This window comes from Equus asinus, chromosome 14 (assembly GCF_041296235.1).
Source record: "Equus asinus isolate D_3611 breed Donkey chromosome 14, EquAss-T2T_v2, whole genome shotgun sequence".
Taxonomy (NCBI): domain Eukaryota; kingdom Metazoa; phylum Chordata; class Mammalia; order Perissodactyla; family Equidae; genus Equus; species Equus asinus.
Genome location: NC_091803.1, coordinates 42,345,843 through 42,365,344, shown reverse-complemented (window position 1 = coordinate 42,365,344; position 19,502 = coordinate 42,345,843). Strand labels below are relative to the sequence as shown.

The window sequence follows — 19,502 nt, the reverse complement described above, 5'->3', positions numbered from 1 at the left end:
TGGGCCTTTGGTGGGGAGAGGTGGGGGTCTGGTTTCCACCCAGGATCCTCTCAAGTGTTCTGTCGGATCCGTGTCCGGCTGCTACTAAAATAATGCTGCCACACCTTGTGTGCGACAGCCCCTCTCAGTGTGGACTATGTTCTATCCTGAGGACCGGCAACAAGGGAAGAGTTAAGTAAAGTAAGGCTTAGTCACCTCCTGCCTTATTATTCTGTCATTAAACAATATGAGAAATATGCAAAAATCACGAAATGGAAAAGCAGAAGCCTCTGGTTCCAATTATGTCAGATTAGGTGTACTGACGGCGCCCGACCTTCTGAACAAGCACAGGTCAACAGTTCCGGGTGGGGAGGACCAGCAGGGACCAGGTGCCTCTCCCTGACGTGCTGACGCTCACGGAAGGAGGCTCGTGCTGTGGAGCAGACGCTCGGGGCGTACTGTTCGATCCCGCGTCTAGAGAACATTCTGTGTCACTATCGGCAAGGCCCTTCACTGCCATTCTCTGTGCTGCAGGACACCCCCGACTTCCAGACATGCCCTTCTCCGGAGGGACCCGGGGCTCCACGGCTCTCCCTCCTCACGCTCCATCTCTGCCGCACCTCAGCCCACTTTGTTTTCCTCACTAAGCCTCTGCCAAAGTCAACCCCTGCCAGGCGGCCAGGGGGGCTCCACACGCTGGATGTCCAGTTCAGACCTCCCTGCTGAGCTGCAGCCCTCATTCTCAACACCTGCTAGCGAGGTCCACCTGGAGGAACCGGTGGCTGTGACAGTGCACACCTATTTGGCCATGCTCTCGGATGTACATTAGCGTATTTAAGAGGACAGGGTTATCTCTGGAAAGAAAAACAAAAACCCAGGAACCTACTGCCACACAAAGCAATGGCGTGGTTTTAATACAACCTGAATAAAATAATTCTGTTCCTCCACCACTGTCACTGAGACTAGGAGTCTAACACACGTATTGTTCACCCAGACTCTAAAACATTCAGTGTGGATAAGGGCAATCCTTGTGAGCTGACTGAAAGTATTTCCTAATATCCAACTGCATGTTTGCAAAGTGACTTTCTGATCTACAACTTGGCGTCCTGAGCGGCCCGACCAAGGAGGAAAATAACAGATCTGTGGCCCATTGCAAAATGGGTACGTTGGCACCATGAATTATAAAGGCAGCCTTGGTAAATGGTCTGGAAGACGGTCTGGAAAACCGTAAATCAGTTAAGCCAGTGAGTCAAGGTTATGAGGCTGCCACACAGACCCTGGACGGCTGGATGCATGAGGACGCTGCAGATCCACCGACCACATCCCTCTACAGATCACGGACTGGCCGCTTCTTCCCAATGCTCACTGCTCTGCCAGAAGCCCAGAGTCCCCGTGGGGTCATGGGGTAAACAAGCAGGGACACCAAGTATTCATACAGCAAGTAACAGAACATTCTAGAGGTGGTGATCCTCAGAAAACTGGAACTCCATCACAAAAAAAGCAAAACAGAGTCCAAGTGACTGAAAAATTCTAGCGATGCCTGGGAGAACTGAGGAAAACGTCTTCAGACACAGGGACGGGCCTCCAACAAGCTGCACCTGAACTTCCTGCCGACCCTTCCCTCCCATCCCGTTCAACTCCATCGAGGCACGCTCAGGGCTCTCTAAAATATAAGGTCAGACTAAGAGAGAAAATCCTAGCAGCCCATGAAAAGGTGCAAGTGAGTTTTTAGTTCTCAATTACGCAAGAGGTTTGAAAACAAAGTGAAAAGTCACACGGGACACGAGTACAGAGTTTCCACGTTACCTGCAAGCCGTGCTCGCCAGCATCATACTTATTGTCACCATCGAGTTGTTCTACTGCCACGTAATCCACAAATGATTCAAATACTTCAAGAGAGAAAGAGAGCAAAGTGAGCCAAATCATCAGGAAAGCTTCGACTACAATAAGCCAACCCAGCGTGTTGGGGAACGCCCGGGAAGAGCAGGTGCAAGGGCCGCTCCGAGCAGTAACGTGCAGCCTCCATGGGAGGCGAGTTCCACGCGTATCCCCACCTTCCCGACCCAGCAGAGGGCGACACTCTAAGGACACTAACGTCGTTTCCTAAAGGTGTTACAAACGATAACATGGGGTCAATGTTTTAATAACAAAATCAACTAACTGTGAAGTACCAATTTTGACCAAAACACTTATTATAAAGCTAAAATTATTAAGACAATGAAGAAAGAGAGTAGGAATGTGGGGGCCAGGGATGGGGGAAATAAGGAGAGGCTGGTCAAAAGGCACAAACTTCCAGCTCTAAGATGCAAAAGGACTGAGGATCTATGTCTAATGCGGTGACTGGAGTTGACGACACTCCATCATATAAGTGAAATTTGCTAAGAGTAGAGTTTAAATGTTCTCACCAAAGAAAAAAAAAAGTGAGGTGATGGACATGTTCACTAACTCGATGGGAGCAATCCTTTCACAACGTAATATGTACCAAATAATCATGGCGTACACTTTAAATATCTTATAATATGTGTCTATTAAACCACAATAAGGCTGAAAATAAGAAAGAATGTAGAATTCACCCAAGGATAACAAGAAGAAAGAGTCTAGAAACATCTACACAAACACGAACGGCTGACAGCAGAGCAATGAGGCACACGTGGGTCTCCCCTCGCACCCCCCCACCGATGTCCACACGGGAGGGCAGGGGTGGGGATCAATGTCGACCCCCCATCACATGGGAAAAACACTATCCCAGGTGGATTGCTGATAAACAGAAAAGATAAAACAATAACAGATAAGAGTATCTTAGGACTTCAGGCCACATGTTCTTAGGACACAAAAGGAAAGACTGATAACACTGGGTTTCACTAAAATTATGAAATCCCATTAAACAAATGGCAACACTGAAAGAGTGCAAGGCAGGCCCACACTGGTGGAAGGTCTCGCTAATCCACCCAGAAGCAGTGTCCAGACACAAGGAGGACTGGACCACAGGAACCACACTCACTCTCCTGCAGTGAATGACAGGACACCGGACCACGGGGAAAACCACATACACTGGACAACAGGCAGTGCAGGACGGTGACCCGAGAGGGCCCCTCAACTGCCCGGTCACCGTGTGGCGTGGCCAGGCTGCAGCACAGGGACGAGAACCCCGACCAGGGCCAGAGTCTCCAGAGGGACTGAGAGGACAACCGTGAGAATCTGAGGACCCACGGCGGCTGGAATCTGTGGGAGGGAGGGCCCGCGAGGACAAAGCGGCACAGGAGGAGAGCTCAGCGACGGGCAGAGGGCTCTCCTGGAGCCGTCAGGGAGTACTGTCAGTGAGTAGAGAGGAAATTACCTAGGGCTGGGGAAGAACCACCAAAAAGATCGGGGGGATGGTCCCCAGAGCTCACACTGGCCTGGGACAGTCTACGTTCCCTCCAGCCACAGTGGACAACCTTGGACACGTGACTTCAGGCTGGAACTCAGAGAGCTGCCACCTCAGGTCTCAGGACAAATCAGCCCTAAACTAAGAGCTGCGGTGCTCCCACCTGACAAAGCCTGAAAACAGGCCTTCAGAGAACCGAGCTGCTCTCGAGTGACTTCACCGCGCCCCAGAACGACAGTTACCCACATCCGACACCCAGCAAGATACAGATCACAAAGCTGTGATCCGGGAAGAGGGCCAGACACGCGAAGGAGCGGAAAACACAGCCCATGATGAGGACAGAGACAGATCAGAAACCAGCGAGAGAATGAGGAGACGAGGACGTGACGTCATTACTAACTATACCCCATACGCTCACTAAGATGCCCAAACTGCCAGTAAGCGCTTGAAAAGATGGCCGTCTCAGTGATCTTCCGGGAAACACAGGTTCAAACCGAGGCGGCACCACACTGCCACCACAATGTTCACAGTCTGACAAGCGACAATTCTGGTGTGGACGTGGACAACTCGAGCTCTGGGGCGGGGGGGGCCAAAACCGATAAGCAGATTTGGGAACCTTGCTGAACACGTGCGTACCCTAGGAGCCAGCACTCCGCTCACCGTAACCGCAAACATACGTGCACTGGAGACAGTGAGCCTTATGCCTAACAGCCTCCCACGGAAAACACAAAGATCTATCAAGAGGAAAAACAGTTCCAAAAAGTTCTGATACACTCATATGAAGTGATGAAAATGATGACACCACTGCTCCTCCCAACACGGATGAATCGCACAGATAGAACGCTGAGCAGATGACATGAGAGACAACACCCTACGTGATTCCGTGTCCGTAAATATTTAAAAGACACAAAAATACTCCAGGATAGGTTTCCTCTGAGGAGGGGGAGGTGGCGACCGGCAAGGACCAACACCCGGGCCGGCAAACGTTCTGTTTCTCGTTCACTCCATGAGCTCGACACTCACGATTTGGGCAGTTTTCTCTATCTATGCCATATTTCAATGAAAATCGCTTGTGTAAATGAAGCATGAAACAAAAGAGAAAGCATCGAGAGGCCGTGCCATCGTGGACTGAGAACTTACTGTTTTTCTTTCCTTTTATACTTAGCTGGATATCATAATAGTCTTCTCTTCTATCAGACCGATAGTCTACTTCCTTACACTGGATATAGGACTACAAGTAAGGAAAAGAAGACGCCTTGAGTATTAATTGTCAAAATACTCGCATCGCAAAAATCTTCTAAAACCATTCTTTTAAACTGATAATCACGTACCACCATTTTGCCTCTGAATAATTTAGGTATGGTGCCTTCTACACACGTGCCTTTCATCTTATTTTCCACATTATCAAGCAACTGGAAAAGAAAGTTTTGGCTTTAAGAAAATTTTATACTTAATTAATATACAGTAATTTGAAACTCGACTATGGAAATTTCAATGGTCAAAGAAATTCTAGACTATAAATATTATGACCTTGGGCATGCAATTATCAAAAACATACAAGATCTTCTTCCTTGGTTGGATATTTACAAAAATATCTACATGCAACAGTTGAGATTAACCCTTTATACAGCCTTGGGATGAATTAGTAATCTGTAGTGCCTTTAGAAGCATTTTTTATATTCGTTTTACCTCCGTGGAAAAGCATGTAAATTGAGCACTAAACTTAACTCGTATTGGTCCACACCAAGAGATTAATGAGGTTGAGCCTGTCAACAGGATTGACTGGTTTGTCCATGGATATTTAATGAACTGGATTCAATCCAGCTAGTGCTGCAAAAAAGAAAACACACCTTGCCCAGCCAATCACCTTGAATAGCCATTTCCTGTGTGTGTGTGTGTGTGTGTGTGTGTGTGTGTGTGTGTAGGTATGTGTGTGGGTGTCTTTCTTTCATCACGACTGAAAGAATGGGAATTTGTTAGTGACAAGATGGTTTGGGGGAGGACCCCCCACACAGAGGTCTGCCTCAGTAAGAACCTCTGTGTGAAGGAGGGGCCTGAGGCTGCAGAGTAAGAACAGAGCCACTGTTCTAAAGTGTAGGAGGACAACCAGGACAGCCACGCAGGCCAACCTGCTGTTTCTGATTAACAACTCAGACGGACATCCCAACTGAACAAGCTAAAGGACACTTCCTACTATATTGAAATTTAATCCCCCTCACACTTCACCTTCAAAGAATCATCCTTTTTTTCCATTCTTTCTAGCTTTTAAACTAGATAGATGCTGCCTCTTCCTCCTAGCCTCGTTTTGGTCCTGAACAAGATGGGCGTGTCTGAGTGACAGTGACGTGAAGTAGGTTTGAGGTTTCACTTGGTAGCAACTTCTGACAGTGCCTCAGAATTACATGTAAGCAGGATACAATTATGGCTTAAAACTTACCACTCGACACAGCTCTTGAACATCATGTTGCATGAAGCTATCTAAAGTTTCCCACCTTAGAAAGACAAAACGAAACACTTATGATTAAAACTGCCAAATTTCAAGTGAGAGTAAATTATCAATCAATGTAGATTTAAAAACCTAAACTGCACAATTAGCCATTACTCTTAAATTCATTTTTTGAGAACATTATTTTTGGGGGTTATAATTCAAAGATAAACTGAATTTTATCAGGACACCGAGATGGTCAAAAGTTTATCTTGTTCTGACAATCTTACTACAACGGGAGGTCATGTTGGCAAGTAACTGTATATACGTTTGAAAACTCCGTGCGTCCTTTTCTTGAAAAGTAAAACTTCCAGTGAATTATTTCTCATGCAAAATTCTAAAACAAAATTTCTCTTTCCAAAGAGGTCAGACAAAGCGCGATGACGAAAACACTGCCCTAATTCAGTGCTTACGCTATGCTCTCAGTTCTTCCCCCCTCCGCTCATTCGCCCTAAAGCAGGCAGCCGACCAGGCGGGCGGGCCCCATACGCACCCGAAGGACTTGGTGAGCTTTTTTGTCCCTACGGGCTTATCGCTGTGCTGCAGCTCATAGAAGACCCTCTGTAACGCTAAAGGGACGCTTTTAGACGAGTCATCGCCCTCGGTCGGCATCATGTACACAGCCTAAAAGAATCGACGCAGAAATGAAAATGGAACTTCACGTGAAAGCATCACGTCTAATATCACAATGGGTACGCCAGCTGCTAGGGCTTTTAACTATCCCCCAAACAGGTCAGGAAGTTTTTTTAAAAATCATGAAAGTCTTTAGAGACAATCTAGAAAATACAAGAAAGTAAAAAAGAATATTAAAAATTACCTATAGCTCCCATCCAAAGAGAACCATTTATTTTGTACTTCTCGGAGCAACAGTTTTTAACTTAACATTACTTGGGAACAACAGATTTGACGAAACTTAAATGCCACTGAAATTACCCACACTCTGCTATTCCCACAATATAACCCTACCCTGCTAAGTGCTGCTGTCTAGAAACAGTGCCAGTATAATACGAAAGGCCAGCAGACCAGCCAGTGGTCCCCAGGACCAGGAGCACACGCTATCTGTGCCACTTCATACTGTGCAGATGACAAGCCTGAAGTACAAACACCACCCTCCATTAGATTCAAGGGACGTCTATTCTTTTCATTAATACTTATAAAAATAAGTTTTATCCACAATTGGTGAAAACCGGACTTTGAAGCCAGTAGTTTTTCAACTAATCAATTTTGATATAAAACTTTTCAAATGTTGCTGCTAATAACGTTCGTATCTAAAAACAGTTTATGTCTTGCATTATTTCTAGCACAATTAAAGTCAGGTCTATGAGCGGTAGTCAACTTTCGATCACCCAGCTTAGCTTTACAAGTGCCCTAACACCGAGGGGGAGAGCTCTGTACAAGCATAGAAGTGGGGTCCCTCTCAAGAGACAGCACCAGGGTTCGAGCAGGAGACACTGCCACGTTTGGTGAGGACTGTGCTGCTTCCTAACATTTGAGAGAAAAGGGTGGGCAGAAGGTTGAGGGAGAGAAATACCATCCATTTACCTTTCGTAGCTGATTTGTGAAAAATAAAGTCTGCAGCAGGCTGTTCATGTAACAAGTCGCTCCCTGATTCTTTAAACCGACATAGCCCGTGTGCTTCTTCGAGTCCCACCTACAAGATCAGTGTGAGGCTGAGGGTAAACGGCACAGGACGGCCCCTCGCTTCTGCAGGGTGTGGACAGCGATTCGGTGAGACGCCGGGTGGCAGCCCACACCTGAGTGCTGCACACCACTGTCTCCTTCCCACCACCCTGACCCGGGACGGGAGTCCGAGTGCCCCTCCAGGCTAGTAACTCATCGCCAGGCACCAACGACGCCAAGGCCAGGAGTTCTCATCACACGGCCCCTCTTCAATGGTCAATGTTGATGGTCACAAGTGCGTGGACAGGGGTAAATTCAAGGCCAGCACTCAAGAGGCAGCTGAAACGCGGTCTGCCAGCAGCAGCACTACCATCGTTTACCAAGATAGCACTCAGACACTAATTAAGTTCTGGGTGTTTCTATCAAACCGACCCCCAACGTAAAAGCAGTTCTGTTACACACACATTAGGTCACAGGTGTAGTCAGCAAGACATGGAAACAGCAGAAACCCCTCTCTTCCGCAGAGTCACAGATACAGGAAAAGACAGGCACGTACACTGGCAAATTTAGTTCAGACTTCTAAACTCCTCGAGCTTTGTCTCTTTGGTCTGCTATCTTGGTGGTCGGTTAGAAGAAAAGGCAGATTTTCTCAGTTAACAGTCCCCTCTGCCTTCCTTACCTCCCCCCAAGTACTAACAGGAAGCTAACGAGAACGCCACTTGAAAGCAGAACCACCCGCCCGCCTCCCTCTGTATATAATGCAAAGACAGGAACAAACGTGGCCTCCACCAAGCGTGACCAACACAGGGAACATGTGCCGTGCGGTCAGGGCAGCAGTACCCTGCGACTCCAGGCCTTACAGACGCGCTCAGCTCACCAATGGCCCTGGTCAAAATGCAGGTGTGGGCAAATAATCTCACAAACTGGCAAGAAAATGCAAGAATCCTGAGTTACAGACAGTTACTTTACAGTCACAGATTCAGGTGATAATGGCTGACCAGGTTTTGACAAGCGAGACTAAAGCAAGAAATCTGCTCTGACTGGTAAAGCTGAAAGACCCGAGCCACTTTTTTAGCCAAGAGACATGTATCATTAAATAGAGGGGAAGGTTTTTAAAATGGGGGGGGGAACCCACAAAAAATTTAACTAGAAAACCTCGTTTTTGCCCTGCACTCCTGGTATCGGAACACAACTCAAGCCTACGTTTTGAAAGGGCCACTTAAGAAAAGTCTGAGTCCTCCTGCATCAACCCGATTAATATAAAAGCTAATAAATCTTTGCTGTTTAAAAAATTCCCAGTTCCACCCCAGGCCACGCTGGCCAGGACCCGGCCTAGGAGACAGCTCCTCCTCGGCCGCCCTCCCACTCTCGGCCCCACTCCACCCAGCTCACCCAGGCACTCTCGCCAGAGGACAGGGCCACATGAGGAGGAAAAGGACATGAGCAAAAGGCTGGCGCCTGCCACTGCACACCTCCCCCAATCCCAGCGTCTTGTGGTTTCACCCTTAGGCCTTCAAAAGGTCGCTGGTCTTCTTACTAGCTGGTCCCAGCTTACCGTCAGCCCTCAGTCCGCTCTCCACACTGTCCTGAACACTGCCCGGTCCCAAACTTCACTGCTGGTGTCTTTAATGTTGCTCTACCGACCGCCAAATTCTGTTGTTATCCCTCCTTGTCAACAAGTGACCCAATCCCATACATTTTTTAAGGCCAAACCCTTCTCTTGTCCCAGACTTCCCTGGACTGAGTGACGGAAGCGTCCCCCGCAGGTCCTCCTCCAGGCCCCGTTACCTCACTCGCCACCTCAACCCATCAGCAGTGCTCAACCCGCCCCTGCTTCCCCAGCAGCGCACACTGAGGCCACTCTCAGATTTTCACATGCCCGCCATCTTCAAATAAGAACAGAGCATCTCCTGTTGTGGTTATTTACAGACTGGTCTTAACTCCTCCACTCAACCAGTCTGTACGTTCTTTGAGGACAGAAACCCATGGCTGTCTCGTCGACCAGAATTACACTCCTAGTGCACAGGACGGTCCGACATAGGGAAACTGCTCCATCACTCTGCTAAACAAAGGAACGAACGTGAAGCTGGCACACACATCTACGCATCCTGCACATGTGTGCCAAGGGGCAGGCGAGCGGAGGGGGCTCGTCTGCTGAACATATGCATCTGTTAATATGCTAACGCCTCTCTGACCACAGCACAAAAGACATTTCTTAATAGCACCCAATGAAGGGGAAACTTACGCAACTCCATGGGGAGCATCGGCCTGGACGAAGACTTCAAAAGTAACTTTGTCATCATCTATAAATCCTTTCTCAGGATCAGTCACTTCCTATAAAAGAGGAGAATATCCAACTTGTGTGAGAAGATTCAAATACTCATTTCATTCCAAAGACACAGTTACCCTGGACTTCACAGATTAAAATACTACTTTCTCAAACACCCAAATGGCGCTTCTAGTTCTGCAGTGTTGTGATTTGTCCTAAAAAGTGTCCTCTGAACAAAAACCGCAGAAGCTTGGCTCCTCAGGGGGCGGCCCGAGGCATCGGGGCTCCGCGCCAGAGCACGGATTGGAAGCATTGGTGCCTGCTCATCGGAGCAGGGCGTGGGGACGCTCCAGTGGCCGCCACCTCTGCAAGGAGCAGCCGAGATGACAGCCTCGGGAAGTAATGCCACTGTGTGAACACTCCACGCTACGCCTGGCTCAGGAAAGAGCCCCAGCCAGCATTTCTTTTGAAGGAAATCTGGCCTACGGGGAAAGCTACTGACTACCTTACAGCGCCTGACACAAGTCCTGCGGCTGCTAAAAACCTCAGCTAGCAAGGTGGAGGAAACATTTTCAGATGCCTGTCCAACTCTTTAAGCAAACGTTTTGATTCCAAAACGAAGAGAAGGATTTGAAGAATAAAAGAACTATAGCAACACGGACTAACGCTCAGGCTCTCCAGTCTGGATGCGCTGGTACTTACACTCCAGGCCATAAAATTGGAGAATCCCCAGTCGTTCTCTTTATGGAAGAACAGGTGACTAATGCGACGACTGAAGGACTTCTCGTCGTCCCTGTAGTTTATGATCTTCAGCACTGCCTGTGCGTGACAAGACCACGACCTGTCCAGAGAGAAGAATCTAAGCCTGAGTGCTGATATCTAACTGAGGTTTATGCCTTTTAAAAATACGCACAAAAACTCCCATACTGATTTTCCTTTTTCTCTAGTTTTTTTGGCGGGATGGGAGTTCGGGAGATATGTTTATCTTTAATGGAGAAAGAAGCTAACAGGGTTTGGGGTGCCCCGGAAGCAGCCTGTGGTGTAGTGATCCAACTCACAGTTTTATTTATTTTTTAACTTCTAAGAAGTTTTAAGCCAAGTTTTTTTGATTGATATCTATAAAATACAAGTTTCTGAACTTGGAATACTGGTCCTAGATTTTGTAAGAGACTACAGCTTTTTGGTTCTAGTATCTATTATGGATACGATTTGAAAAGAATAAAAAAGAAAAAACTGATAATTTTATTTTTTTTTTAGATGAACAGACTTAAGAAAGCCCTAGGATTTCCTAATAAAGGTGTCCCCTTGGGTGTCCCTCGTGCCCTTGAAGCTCGCAGGTTCTGTGGCTCTCCAGTCCCCCCAGAGCACCTGTCACACAGGCTGCCCGGCAGGCTTGTGCTGGGGGCTCCCGAAGAACCCCAAGCTGGGCCCCAAAGCACAAGCCGCAGAAGAAACGACTGTGGGTGCAGTCAAGTTCGGGGCCCCCGGACCAATGCTTAAAATGTTTAAAAACCAAAAAGATACACCACTTTCAAAGTCCACTCAAAGTTTACGACTATGGTGGAGCTTTATAGAGGAATGTCGCAGCGCACTCTGCCCTGGCTGCAGACTCGACGACAAGCGCAGGGCAGACGCTCGCTGCTTTTCCAAACTCCTGTTCGGGTACAGTTGTCTGCTGGACTAAAATCCAGCCGAACATCAGATGAGGTCATAAGGTGAACACAGAAAGAAAAAATCGTCACCCCTATACAGGCCCTGGCCGCACCACGAGATTGGCTTGGCACTTCTTAAACACTCAAGTCAAAAGAAAAACACAATGAACTGTGTTCCCTGAAGCTCTGACGAACAGCTGGAGCCGGTGCCTTGGGGACCAGTCTTCATGGAGGGTGCCCACCTGGAGGTGGCAGGGGGACTGGATGGACACGGCCCAAGCAAGCAGCTTTCCTGGACTCTCGGATGTGGAATGAGACAGGGGGCACAGTGATCCAGGATCCCTTCAAACACTGTCTGTCTTCAGACAATGGGCTTCTGATAAAGGCTGGACAGTGACAGTTTTTAGGGGAAAAGGCAAACTTTTGAGATGGAATCAAGAGGGAGAAAATGTGAAGCCTCTAATCTTTAGTTTCATCTGAACAGAGGGACCACCAAGACTTTTCTCAATTCTAAGACATTTTATATATGCCTCTTTTCAGAAATTACATGAATAAAAAAAAAGTTTTTCCAAAATAAGCCAGAAAGGCCCATGTTGTAAAACCCTGAAAGAATGTTTTAATTTGCACTTTCTGAGTAACCCACAGGGAACTGGTTAACACACCATGAAGAGGATGTCGGGCCTGAGGAATTTCCTCAACCAGAATTTTCCCCTCAGGCAGTTACTGGTAGACTAAGAATTCAGCCTGGTAATCCAGGAGTCAGCTGGTGCAGGTGGGCCGATTCCGCGTTCCATGGGCTAGCAGACTCTAACACGCAAACTTCAATTTTCATTTGCAAGAAAAACACACACCATTTCTAGTTTGGATATAATACCTACCAGTGGAGTTTTAAAGAGGGAAATGTATTTAATCTAATTTAAAATCAAAGGGCTATGTAGAGGCAGCAAGGAAATTCAAAAAGAAATTCAGAAAGAGTCAGGCTGATCAAATTTGGCTTCCGATAAGGTATTATAACTATTTGTGGATTTGTAATTGCATCATTTAAACCGTCTTACGTGGAATCAGATTCAGCATTGCACTGGAGAAAGAATCCTACGCTTTTTTGGTGTGGTCTGTCTGGATAAAAGCGTGGCATCACCATAATCTTCCATGGCAGATTTCGCACAAAACACGGAGGGCTAAGGACCGACTCACTCAGTCTGCTGAAGCGCTCGACAGTGAACTGAAAGGTTGCCTCGGAGCGCCAACTCGTGTCTGCAAGAAAACACTGCGTCAGTCTCAGAGCCCGGGCACGGGGAAACAACACTGAAAGCACCAAAACACTTGGGATGAACTAGTCTACACAACCACAACCTGACTGCTAAAGCCTAAGTCTTTGGCAAATTGAGAGTGTCGTTTCTAATTTATCAATAACCTACAACAGCAAGATAACATACAGCTTCTGTGTGAACGAAATCCACAACTCAGAGGGCTAACAACACACACTGCCTTCCCTCCCAGATTGCAGAGCTCAGCAGGACAAGAACATCTAGGCTGCTCTATCGGACTTTCCACGTGATCCTCAGTGAGTGGAGGGACTCAGGAGAAGCAATGAAATGGCTCGTGTGACACCTGTCCAAGGACAGGACCAGTGGAGGAGAAGAAAAAGGCTCGGACTTGGGTGAGTCGGGAGAAGGCGAGGGGCTGGAGCTTGCCGGCGCGCGGCCTTGGGAGGGAGCAGGCGACAGCCCCTCCCGCAGCAGCGCAGCGCTGGCGAGAGGCAGGACTGCTAAGAAGTTAGCCTAAAAATAAATGTCAACTTCATTAGTTCACGATTTTTGTGAAATACCAGCCTGGACTCCCTAAGGAGAATATTTTTTCAAAAAAGAAAGAAACTGGTATTCTCTTCAACCTGAACAGTATAAACCATGAAAGGTACACAACAAGGCCAAGGCCAATTCGAGGAACTGCAGTTTCCTCCAAAAAAAAGCCAAGTACTGATACAGTGCCTCCAGCAGACTCTCAGCTAGCAGTCACACTTCAGAATGCCACCTTCTACTGACGGTGACCATTTCCAAGCGACACGGCCGCCGAGGGCTTGGACAAAGCCAGCAGTGCCACATCGTGCTTCTCCAACTCCTTGCGTGAGGGGCAGTCCTCCCAAGGCCACCGTGCGCACCCCTTACTGGCCGGCACGTTCATACACGGCATCAAACAGCCGCAGCAGGTGGAACCGCTACAGGCGGCTCATACCGCTTTCTCAGCGCTCACTACCTATCTCGCTGCAGCCTGCGAACAGCTCACAGACCGGCAGGGGCCAAGGGCCACACTTGGAGGAGCCACAATTGGTCTATAGGACAGGAAGGGCCTGGAGGGTTTCTCTGGTTTAGAACCAGGTACTATTTTGACGCCCAGGCTCCTGAAGCACAAAGTGAGACTCGCGGGCTTGGGGAAGAGGAGCATGTCAAGAAGAACACGCTTCCCTCTTCCATCCGCCAGTCTCTAAGCCTCCCTAACAGCGCGAGTGCTCAGGACACAGCCTCCTCAGTGCCCAGAAACGGCTGACGCTCGTGACTAGCTGAGTTCGTTCTTAAGAAAACATGTCCATCAGTCCTCATGAGAGGGTAGTACTCTTTACCAAAGGAAAAAGCCGAAAGCCTACGTGACGGTTAGCGTTCTACCTCCTTTTCCACACTCTTCATCCCCAATTTTTTACTACACGCAGCCCATCTCAGGAGGTGACAGAGAGGGCCTCCGGAAGGAAGGGCAGCTGACGGGAGAGCCCCACCTGAGCGGGGTGTCAACAACTCGAGCCTCTTCAGGTGGCAGGGACAGCCCTAGCTGCTCTGAGGGACAGAAGTCCACCGAAAAGGCAAGAAACCTGCTCAGGAGAAGGACGTCTAGACTGGCTCAGGAAGAAAGTGGGCCACTTTTTCAGACAGACAGATCGTATCCGAGCAGCACGTAAATCCTGCAAGGGCAGGCAGGCCCAGATGTGAATTCTCACCTTCCAGAGGAGGAAACTGAGGCTCGCTAAGGTGAAGTGGCTTTATCTCATCCGCAGTGTTTCACAAAGTGACCACAGGGGGTTGCAACGCCCAAGATTCTGTGGACACTGAGCACAGGGACCCCGCCTCTGCTCTATAAAATGCCCTTCCAGAGCTGAACTTAATGCTCCACCTTCACAGACCCCACAAAACCAGCCTGCCTTACGGGGACCCCAGAACTGAAAACTAGGAATGAAAATCGCTGCAGGACACACACTCCCGGGACCTCACGAGTTCAACGTCACAAGGGCTCATCTCTGTGCTAACGCATCTATTTTCTTTTCAGATACAATTTAGCTCTTTGTAGAATTAGATTTTTAAACAGACAAAAATTGATATAATTATTATAAATGTTTTTGTACTTCCACCCCACATTTGAGTCAAATTTCTGAATTAATCTTTAAAAATCAGGTAGGATCCAACAACCAGCTTGGCGTGGCACCAAGTCCGCGGGGCGGCAGGCCCTTCGGCACCCCATGCCCGGGCACCACCCTGCTCCCGGGGCTCAGCTCACACTCGAACTACAAGCAAGATGCGAGACTCTGCCCCACGTTTAAGGCACGTTCTGAGAACAGATGTATCTTCTGAAATATGCTAATCAGGAAGCTTAACACGAGATTTCATGTGAATGAAAATGGCACCCTACGGTTCTAAACCTCATACTAATTGAACAATCGAAAAATTCTATTAAATACCAAAACGTCAAGACAGAAGGGTCTACAAAAAAGAGAAGCAGACTTGAAACCCATCTTGGGCAGACATGGCTGCCCTAACTACCCTCCTATGAGGAATTACTGACAGCTATAAATGTCTTTGCCCAAGAAAACAGGTGAAAGGTACTCAGGAACCTACCTACCATTTTTGCAACTTCCTCCGTGTCTCAAGTTACTTCAAAAGTAGAAAACTTTTTTAAAGGGGTACACTTGGGATTATGAAGGACAGTCCATATCCTGCAGAACTGCTTATTTCATCCCAACAGAGTGTGAGCTGCCCGGCTGGGGCAGAGCACCGATTTCACCACTCCTGCATCTTCCTACTGTGAACACCACGACGACGAGCTGTGCTGACGGCAGGCCTCACAGCCTCGGTCAGGAAACTGGACCACCCACTACCTTCCGATCCGGGCCCCGGAGGGCAGGGTCAGCTCTCACACAGCCCAAAGCTACCCGCGTGCCCGTTCCTACACCAATCTCCTCTTCCTGGGGAAAGGCTAACGGACCGGCCTGGGGTTCAGTTGTATGAAAAAGTACAGGAAGATTTAATACTTTGGGTGTTTCAACCAGAAAGGTTGGCCAGTAGTTTTCCCAAATGGCGCACCTGCAGTAATCTTATCAAACCCCAATTATTCACTCTAAAACGAGTCTTCGCAAGTCCTAGTTAATCCCCAGGAATTACGTTTGTTTTGTGGGTACCAAAAACCTAGATCTGGATCCATCTAGGTCTGCAGAGGCTGCATTTCCTCGAAAAACGTCTCCTGGTCATCGAAGGAAACACTGAGTCAGAAACTAAACTCAAGTAAGTAGGTACCACTAGAAGGTGATCCTGAGACTTGCCCAAAACTCTAAGTTAACAGGATTTTTAAATGCTCTCTACCTCAACTAAACATTTTTCCAGCCTGTGTTGTCAGCTCCTCAACTTTCGCATGAGAAACTTCCCTTACTAAGAAGGCCTCTGCACGGTCCAGGCACTGAGAATTCCAATCCAGTGTTTCCAGACTGTGCGCTCAACTTTAAGATGCGAAAAGGAGATTCAGGAAAAAGGCGTTCTACAGTTCAGAGTCTTGGGGAATCATTAAGAAGTCTTTTGGAGAAAGCTGTTAGGATACTGACAGCTTGGGAAGTACTGCAAATAAGAAACTCGGGTAACCTAGCAGTCCTCGGATTTCCTAGATTTCTGAACACGTCTCACAACACACTTACGTCCTGCAGGAGTGCCTCAAAATACCCAGCCCGGCTGGGAGAATGCTGCCGTAGACTAAGCCTTCTCCTCCCAGACCAGGGCCACCTCCTTCCCACCCCTCTGCCACCAAAGCGATGGGATCTTTCACTCTATCACCCCTGGGCCCTTCGAAGGCACCTAAATTCCAAACCAGGAGGCCAGGCTGCCACAGCCCACTCTCCTTTCTCCTGTAATACGCCTTCCTGTTTGGTAATTCACAACAGGGGCATTTGCACTCTTAGGTTCTATGGGTCAGCACCACTATTTACTGCTAATAACTTAGTAAAATTTGCCTCAAGAGGAAAGGGATTTTATTTATGTACATTACGATCTCAAAACAGTGGTTCTCAAATGAGGCACCTGGGCCCCCCGGAGACATCTGGCACTGTCTACATTTTTGGTTGTCACAACTAGGGGTCATATGGGTGGGATGCCACTGGCATTATAGAATGCACAGGACAGCCCCCTACTCCAAAGACTGATCCACCCAAACAGGCAACGGTGCCGAGGCCGAGAAACCTGCCCCTTCATCTACAATCGTGCCTCCTCCCAAGCCCTCCCGGATGAAAACACGTGCGGAAATGTGAGTCTGAAACCGCTCTGTGGAGACCAGACTGGAGTGTGAGTGACGGGCGGGCCAGCCACTGCCCCACACGTTCTAGAATCGATCCCTAACGCACCCCTGGCTCACGAGACCTGGCCATGCCTTCCCAACTGTGCTCTCTGAACCACTTCCGGCATCTCCGGTGTCTGAAATAAAACCAAGAGCCCAGCCACCACAGAGACCACACCCACACCGCTGCCCTCGTCTACAGTGGAAAGCGCACTCCACGGGACAAAGCAGCGGGTTTAGACCACGCCTCGTTACCTTCCTCAGATATTGCCTCAGCCAGCTGCCAGGGGTAAACCGCACTGTGAGAGAACTCTCAACTACGGCTGCAGTTTCTCATGGAGGCTGAACTTTTGGCAGGAGGTCTGAACAGGAGTCCTTCTGGTGGTGCAGCCCGTGACTGATGGTTTCTTTCAACTGCCCCGTTACACCCCTGGGAAGGACACAACCCTCATGAGGATTGATGGACATGCTTTTGACAGAACATGGTTTCATATTACACTGCAAGATTCCAGGGGCTGCCTAAAGTGATTACTGGCTGCTACCTTCTCACGATCTTGACCTTGCAAATGTACAGGTCACATAGACTGACAAATTATAAAGAAGAAATAGCCTCAAAAGACAGTGATTTCCTAGGCACAAAATGTCCACGCTTGTACATATGCATACGCTTTCTGCATGGAAGATACAGCCCAAAAGTTAGCGTGGGAGAGTGAAGGCCAATTCTGATTTCACCCCTAACGGGAACAGGGAGGGACTATGAGCTACAGACAACTGACGCACACACTACAGTAAGAATGCCAAGGAAAGCCAAGTTCCAATGTCTAGAAGTATCTTGCTGCAAACAAAAAGAAAAGGATTGTAAGATATACTTGTCCTGAATACTAGCTGTGGCTGGAAAACTGTAGGCCTGAGTAAATACCCATCAAATACAAACTTCTGTATTTAAGCCTTCTTGCCTAGGCTGGGTAGAATCAACTTACCTTGAAATTGGTAGGCAATCTTGAAACTCAAAAACAAAACAGGCTCCTAAATTTTCCTCAGATACAATCTCTTAAAAACTAGCTACTCCTAAGCAACTGAGAAGTACTCAAGGAAGAAATACGCATCGCCTCTGTCTGTGCCTCTGACCGTGCTCTGCCAATGCGAGGAAGCAAGCGCATGCACTTACCATCCTCCATGTCTTCCTCGGTGGTGTTGTGTCCATCACTCATGGCCACATTCCCGTTGATAACAGGGTTCTGAGTAATTCTTGGTGGGTCATCTGTATCTCCAGCTTTAAAGAAAACAAAGAAATTCCACGGTTTTTACCTTCATGGCTTGGATTAAATAAAAACATATTTGTACTTTTGACAATTTTCAGTCACTAATAAGTTCCAACTGTGCCATAACAAACGCATTCTAGCCCAAAAGGTGTTCACTAAATATGAGCTTTTGTTGCTTTCAAAACGCTAAATGGGATTTGAACACACACCATACCACAAAATAATCTGCTCCATTTGCAATGACATCTATTTTGAAATAAGCTTCCTATTCACTAAAGCTCAATCCTAGAGAAAATACTGAGAGTTTACCTAATACACACAAAACGGTATACATTAGAACTTCCTACCACGGGTACTTAAAACATCAAACTGTCATTCTCAAAGTGTCTCTGGTCAATCACTATATAATTAAAGTACAAACCCATGCAAAAACCAGGACTGGAGTTTTGGGGACAAAGGGAACGAGGAAAGGAGGTCCCTGGGAGGATGGGCACATATAAAGAAGATGGAAAGGATTGAGAAACTCATAAAATGGTTTTGCCATTCTAAATGCCTGCTGAAATCTGGCTTGAAAAATATTTACATATAATCAGAAGCGTGGCTTCAAAACTTTTAAGCACGATGGCAAACACAGGGTGTAAACTCCAACTGTCGCATTCTCATCACTATTTTCATTCATTAATTTCAAAACAATCCCTTTACTGACATAGGTCCATGATTTAAAAGGAAAAACCATGGCAAGACTTAGGATTTAAACAGCCTCTACTGGCCAAAAGGACCATGCCTCACATTTAAATCCTCTCGTTCCACACGTCAGGACAGCACACTGCATCTCATTAACGTCGGCCCCCATGTGCTGCCCGTCCAGTCAGCTTTCCCTGGTACGTCAGACACTCCAACAGAAACTAAGAGTCTCAGCTACAAAGAGGACAAGAGGTTTCTGAAATGGCTACATAGGTGTGTCCTTGGTCTCCAGCATTTGAGCCTTTCCACCATCCAGACGAGCAGTCGGTCTGATTCAGCACCACGGAGAGCACCCTCTGCCCCCTCCAGACTCTCTCCAAACCCCCGATCCATCAGGTTACACCTCTCAAACAATTTCTGAATCTAAACCGCACTTTTTCCCATCTTAATGACCTCAAAATACACCTTATAAATCCTCGGAAGCCCAAGAAAATAGGTATTACGACCCAATCTTAGACCACTTCCAAGCTTGATACCCTTGTTTTATTAAATATCAATATACACACTCAATTAACAATTGTGTTAAAAGATATTTTTTAAAACAAAC

At 47.6% G+C, this 19,502-nt stretch overlaps 1 protein-coding gene across 2 annotated transcripts in view; it reads right to left on the bottom strand.

Moving 5' to 3' along the window:
• Positions 1-19,502, bottom strand: part of USP7 (ubiquitin specific peptidase 7) — a 61,988-nt gene that overhangs the window by 13,926 nt on the left and 28,560 nt on the right. Inside the window, exons 2-12 of one of the 2 annotated variants that reach the window (XM_014849947.3) lie at positions 18,118-18,222; positions 17,205-17,379; positions 12,428-12,626; positions 10,423-10,561; positions 9,697-9,785; positions 7,374-7,482; positions 6,325-6,455; positions 5,784-5,838; positions 4,678-4,758; positions 4,487-4,577; positions 1,786-1,868 (exon numbers count right to left, since the gene is read on the bottom strand). In XM_014849947.3, the coding sequence (XP_014705433.1) occupies positions 1,786-1,868; positions 4,487-4,577; positions 4,678-4,758; positions 5,784-5,838; positions 6,325-6,455; positions 7,374-7,482; positions 9,697-9,785; positions 10,423-10,561; positions 12,428-12,513 (864 nt within the window). In that variant the 5' untranslated portion in view covers positions 12,514-12,626; positions 17,205-17,379; positions 18,118-18,222. The remainder of the gene's footprint in view (positions 1-1,785; positions 1,869-4,486; positions 4,578-4,677; positions 4,759-5,783; positions 5,839-6,324; positions 6,456-7,373; positions 7,483-9,696; positions 9,786-10,422; positions 10,562-12,427; positions 12,627-17,204; positions 17,380-18,117; positions 18,223-19,502) is intronic. The other variant, XM_044746446.2, reaches the window with a different exon arrangement.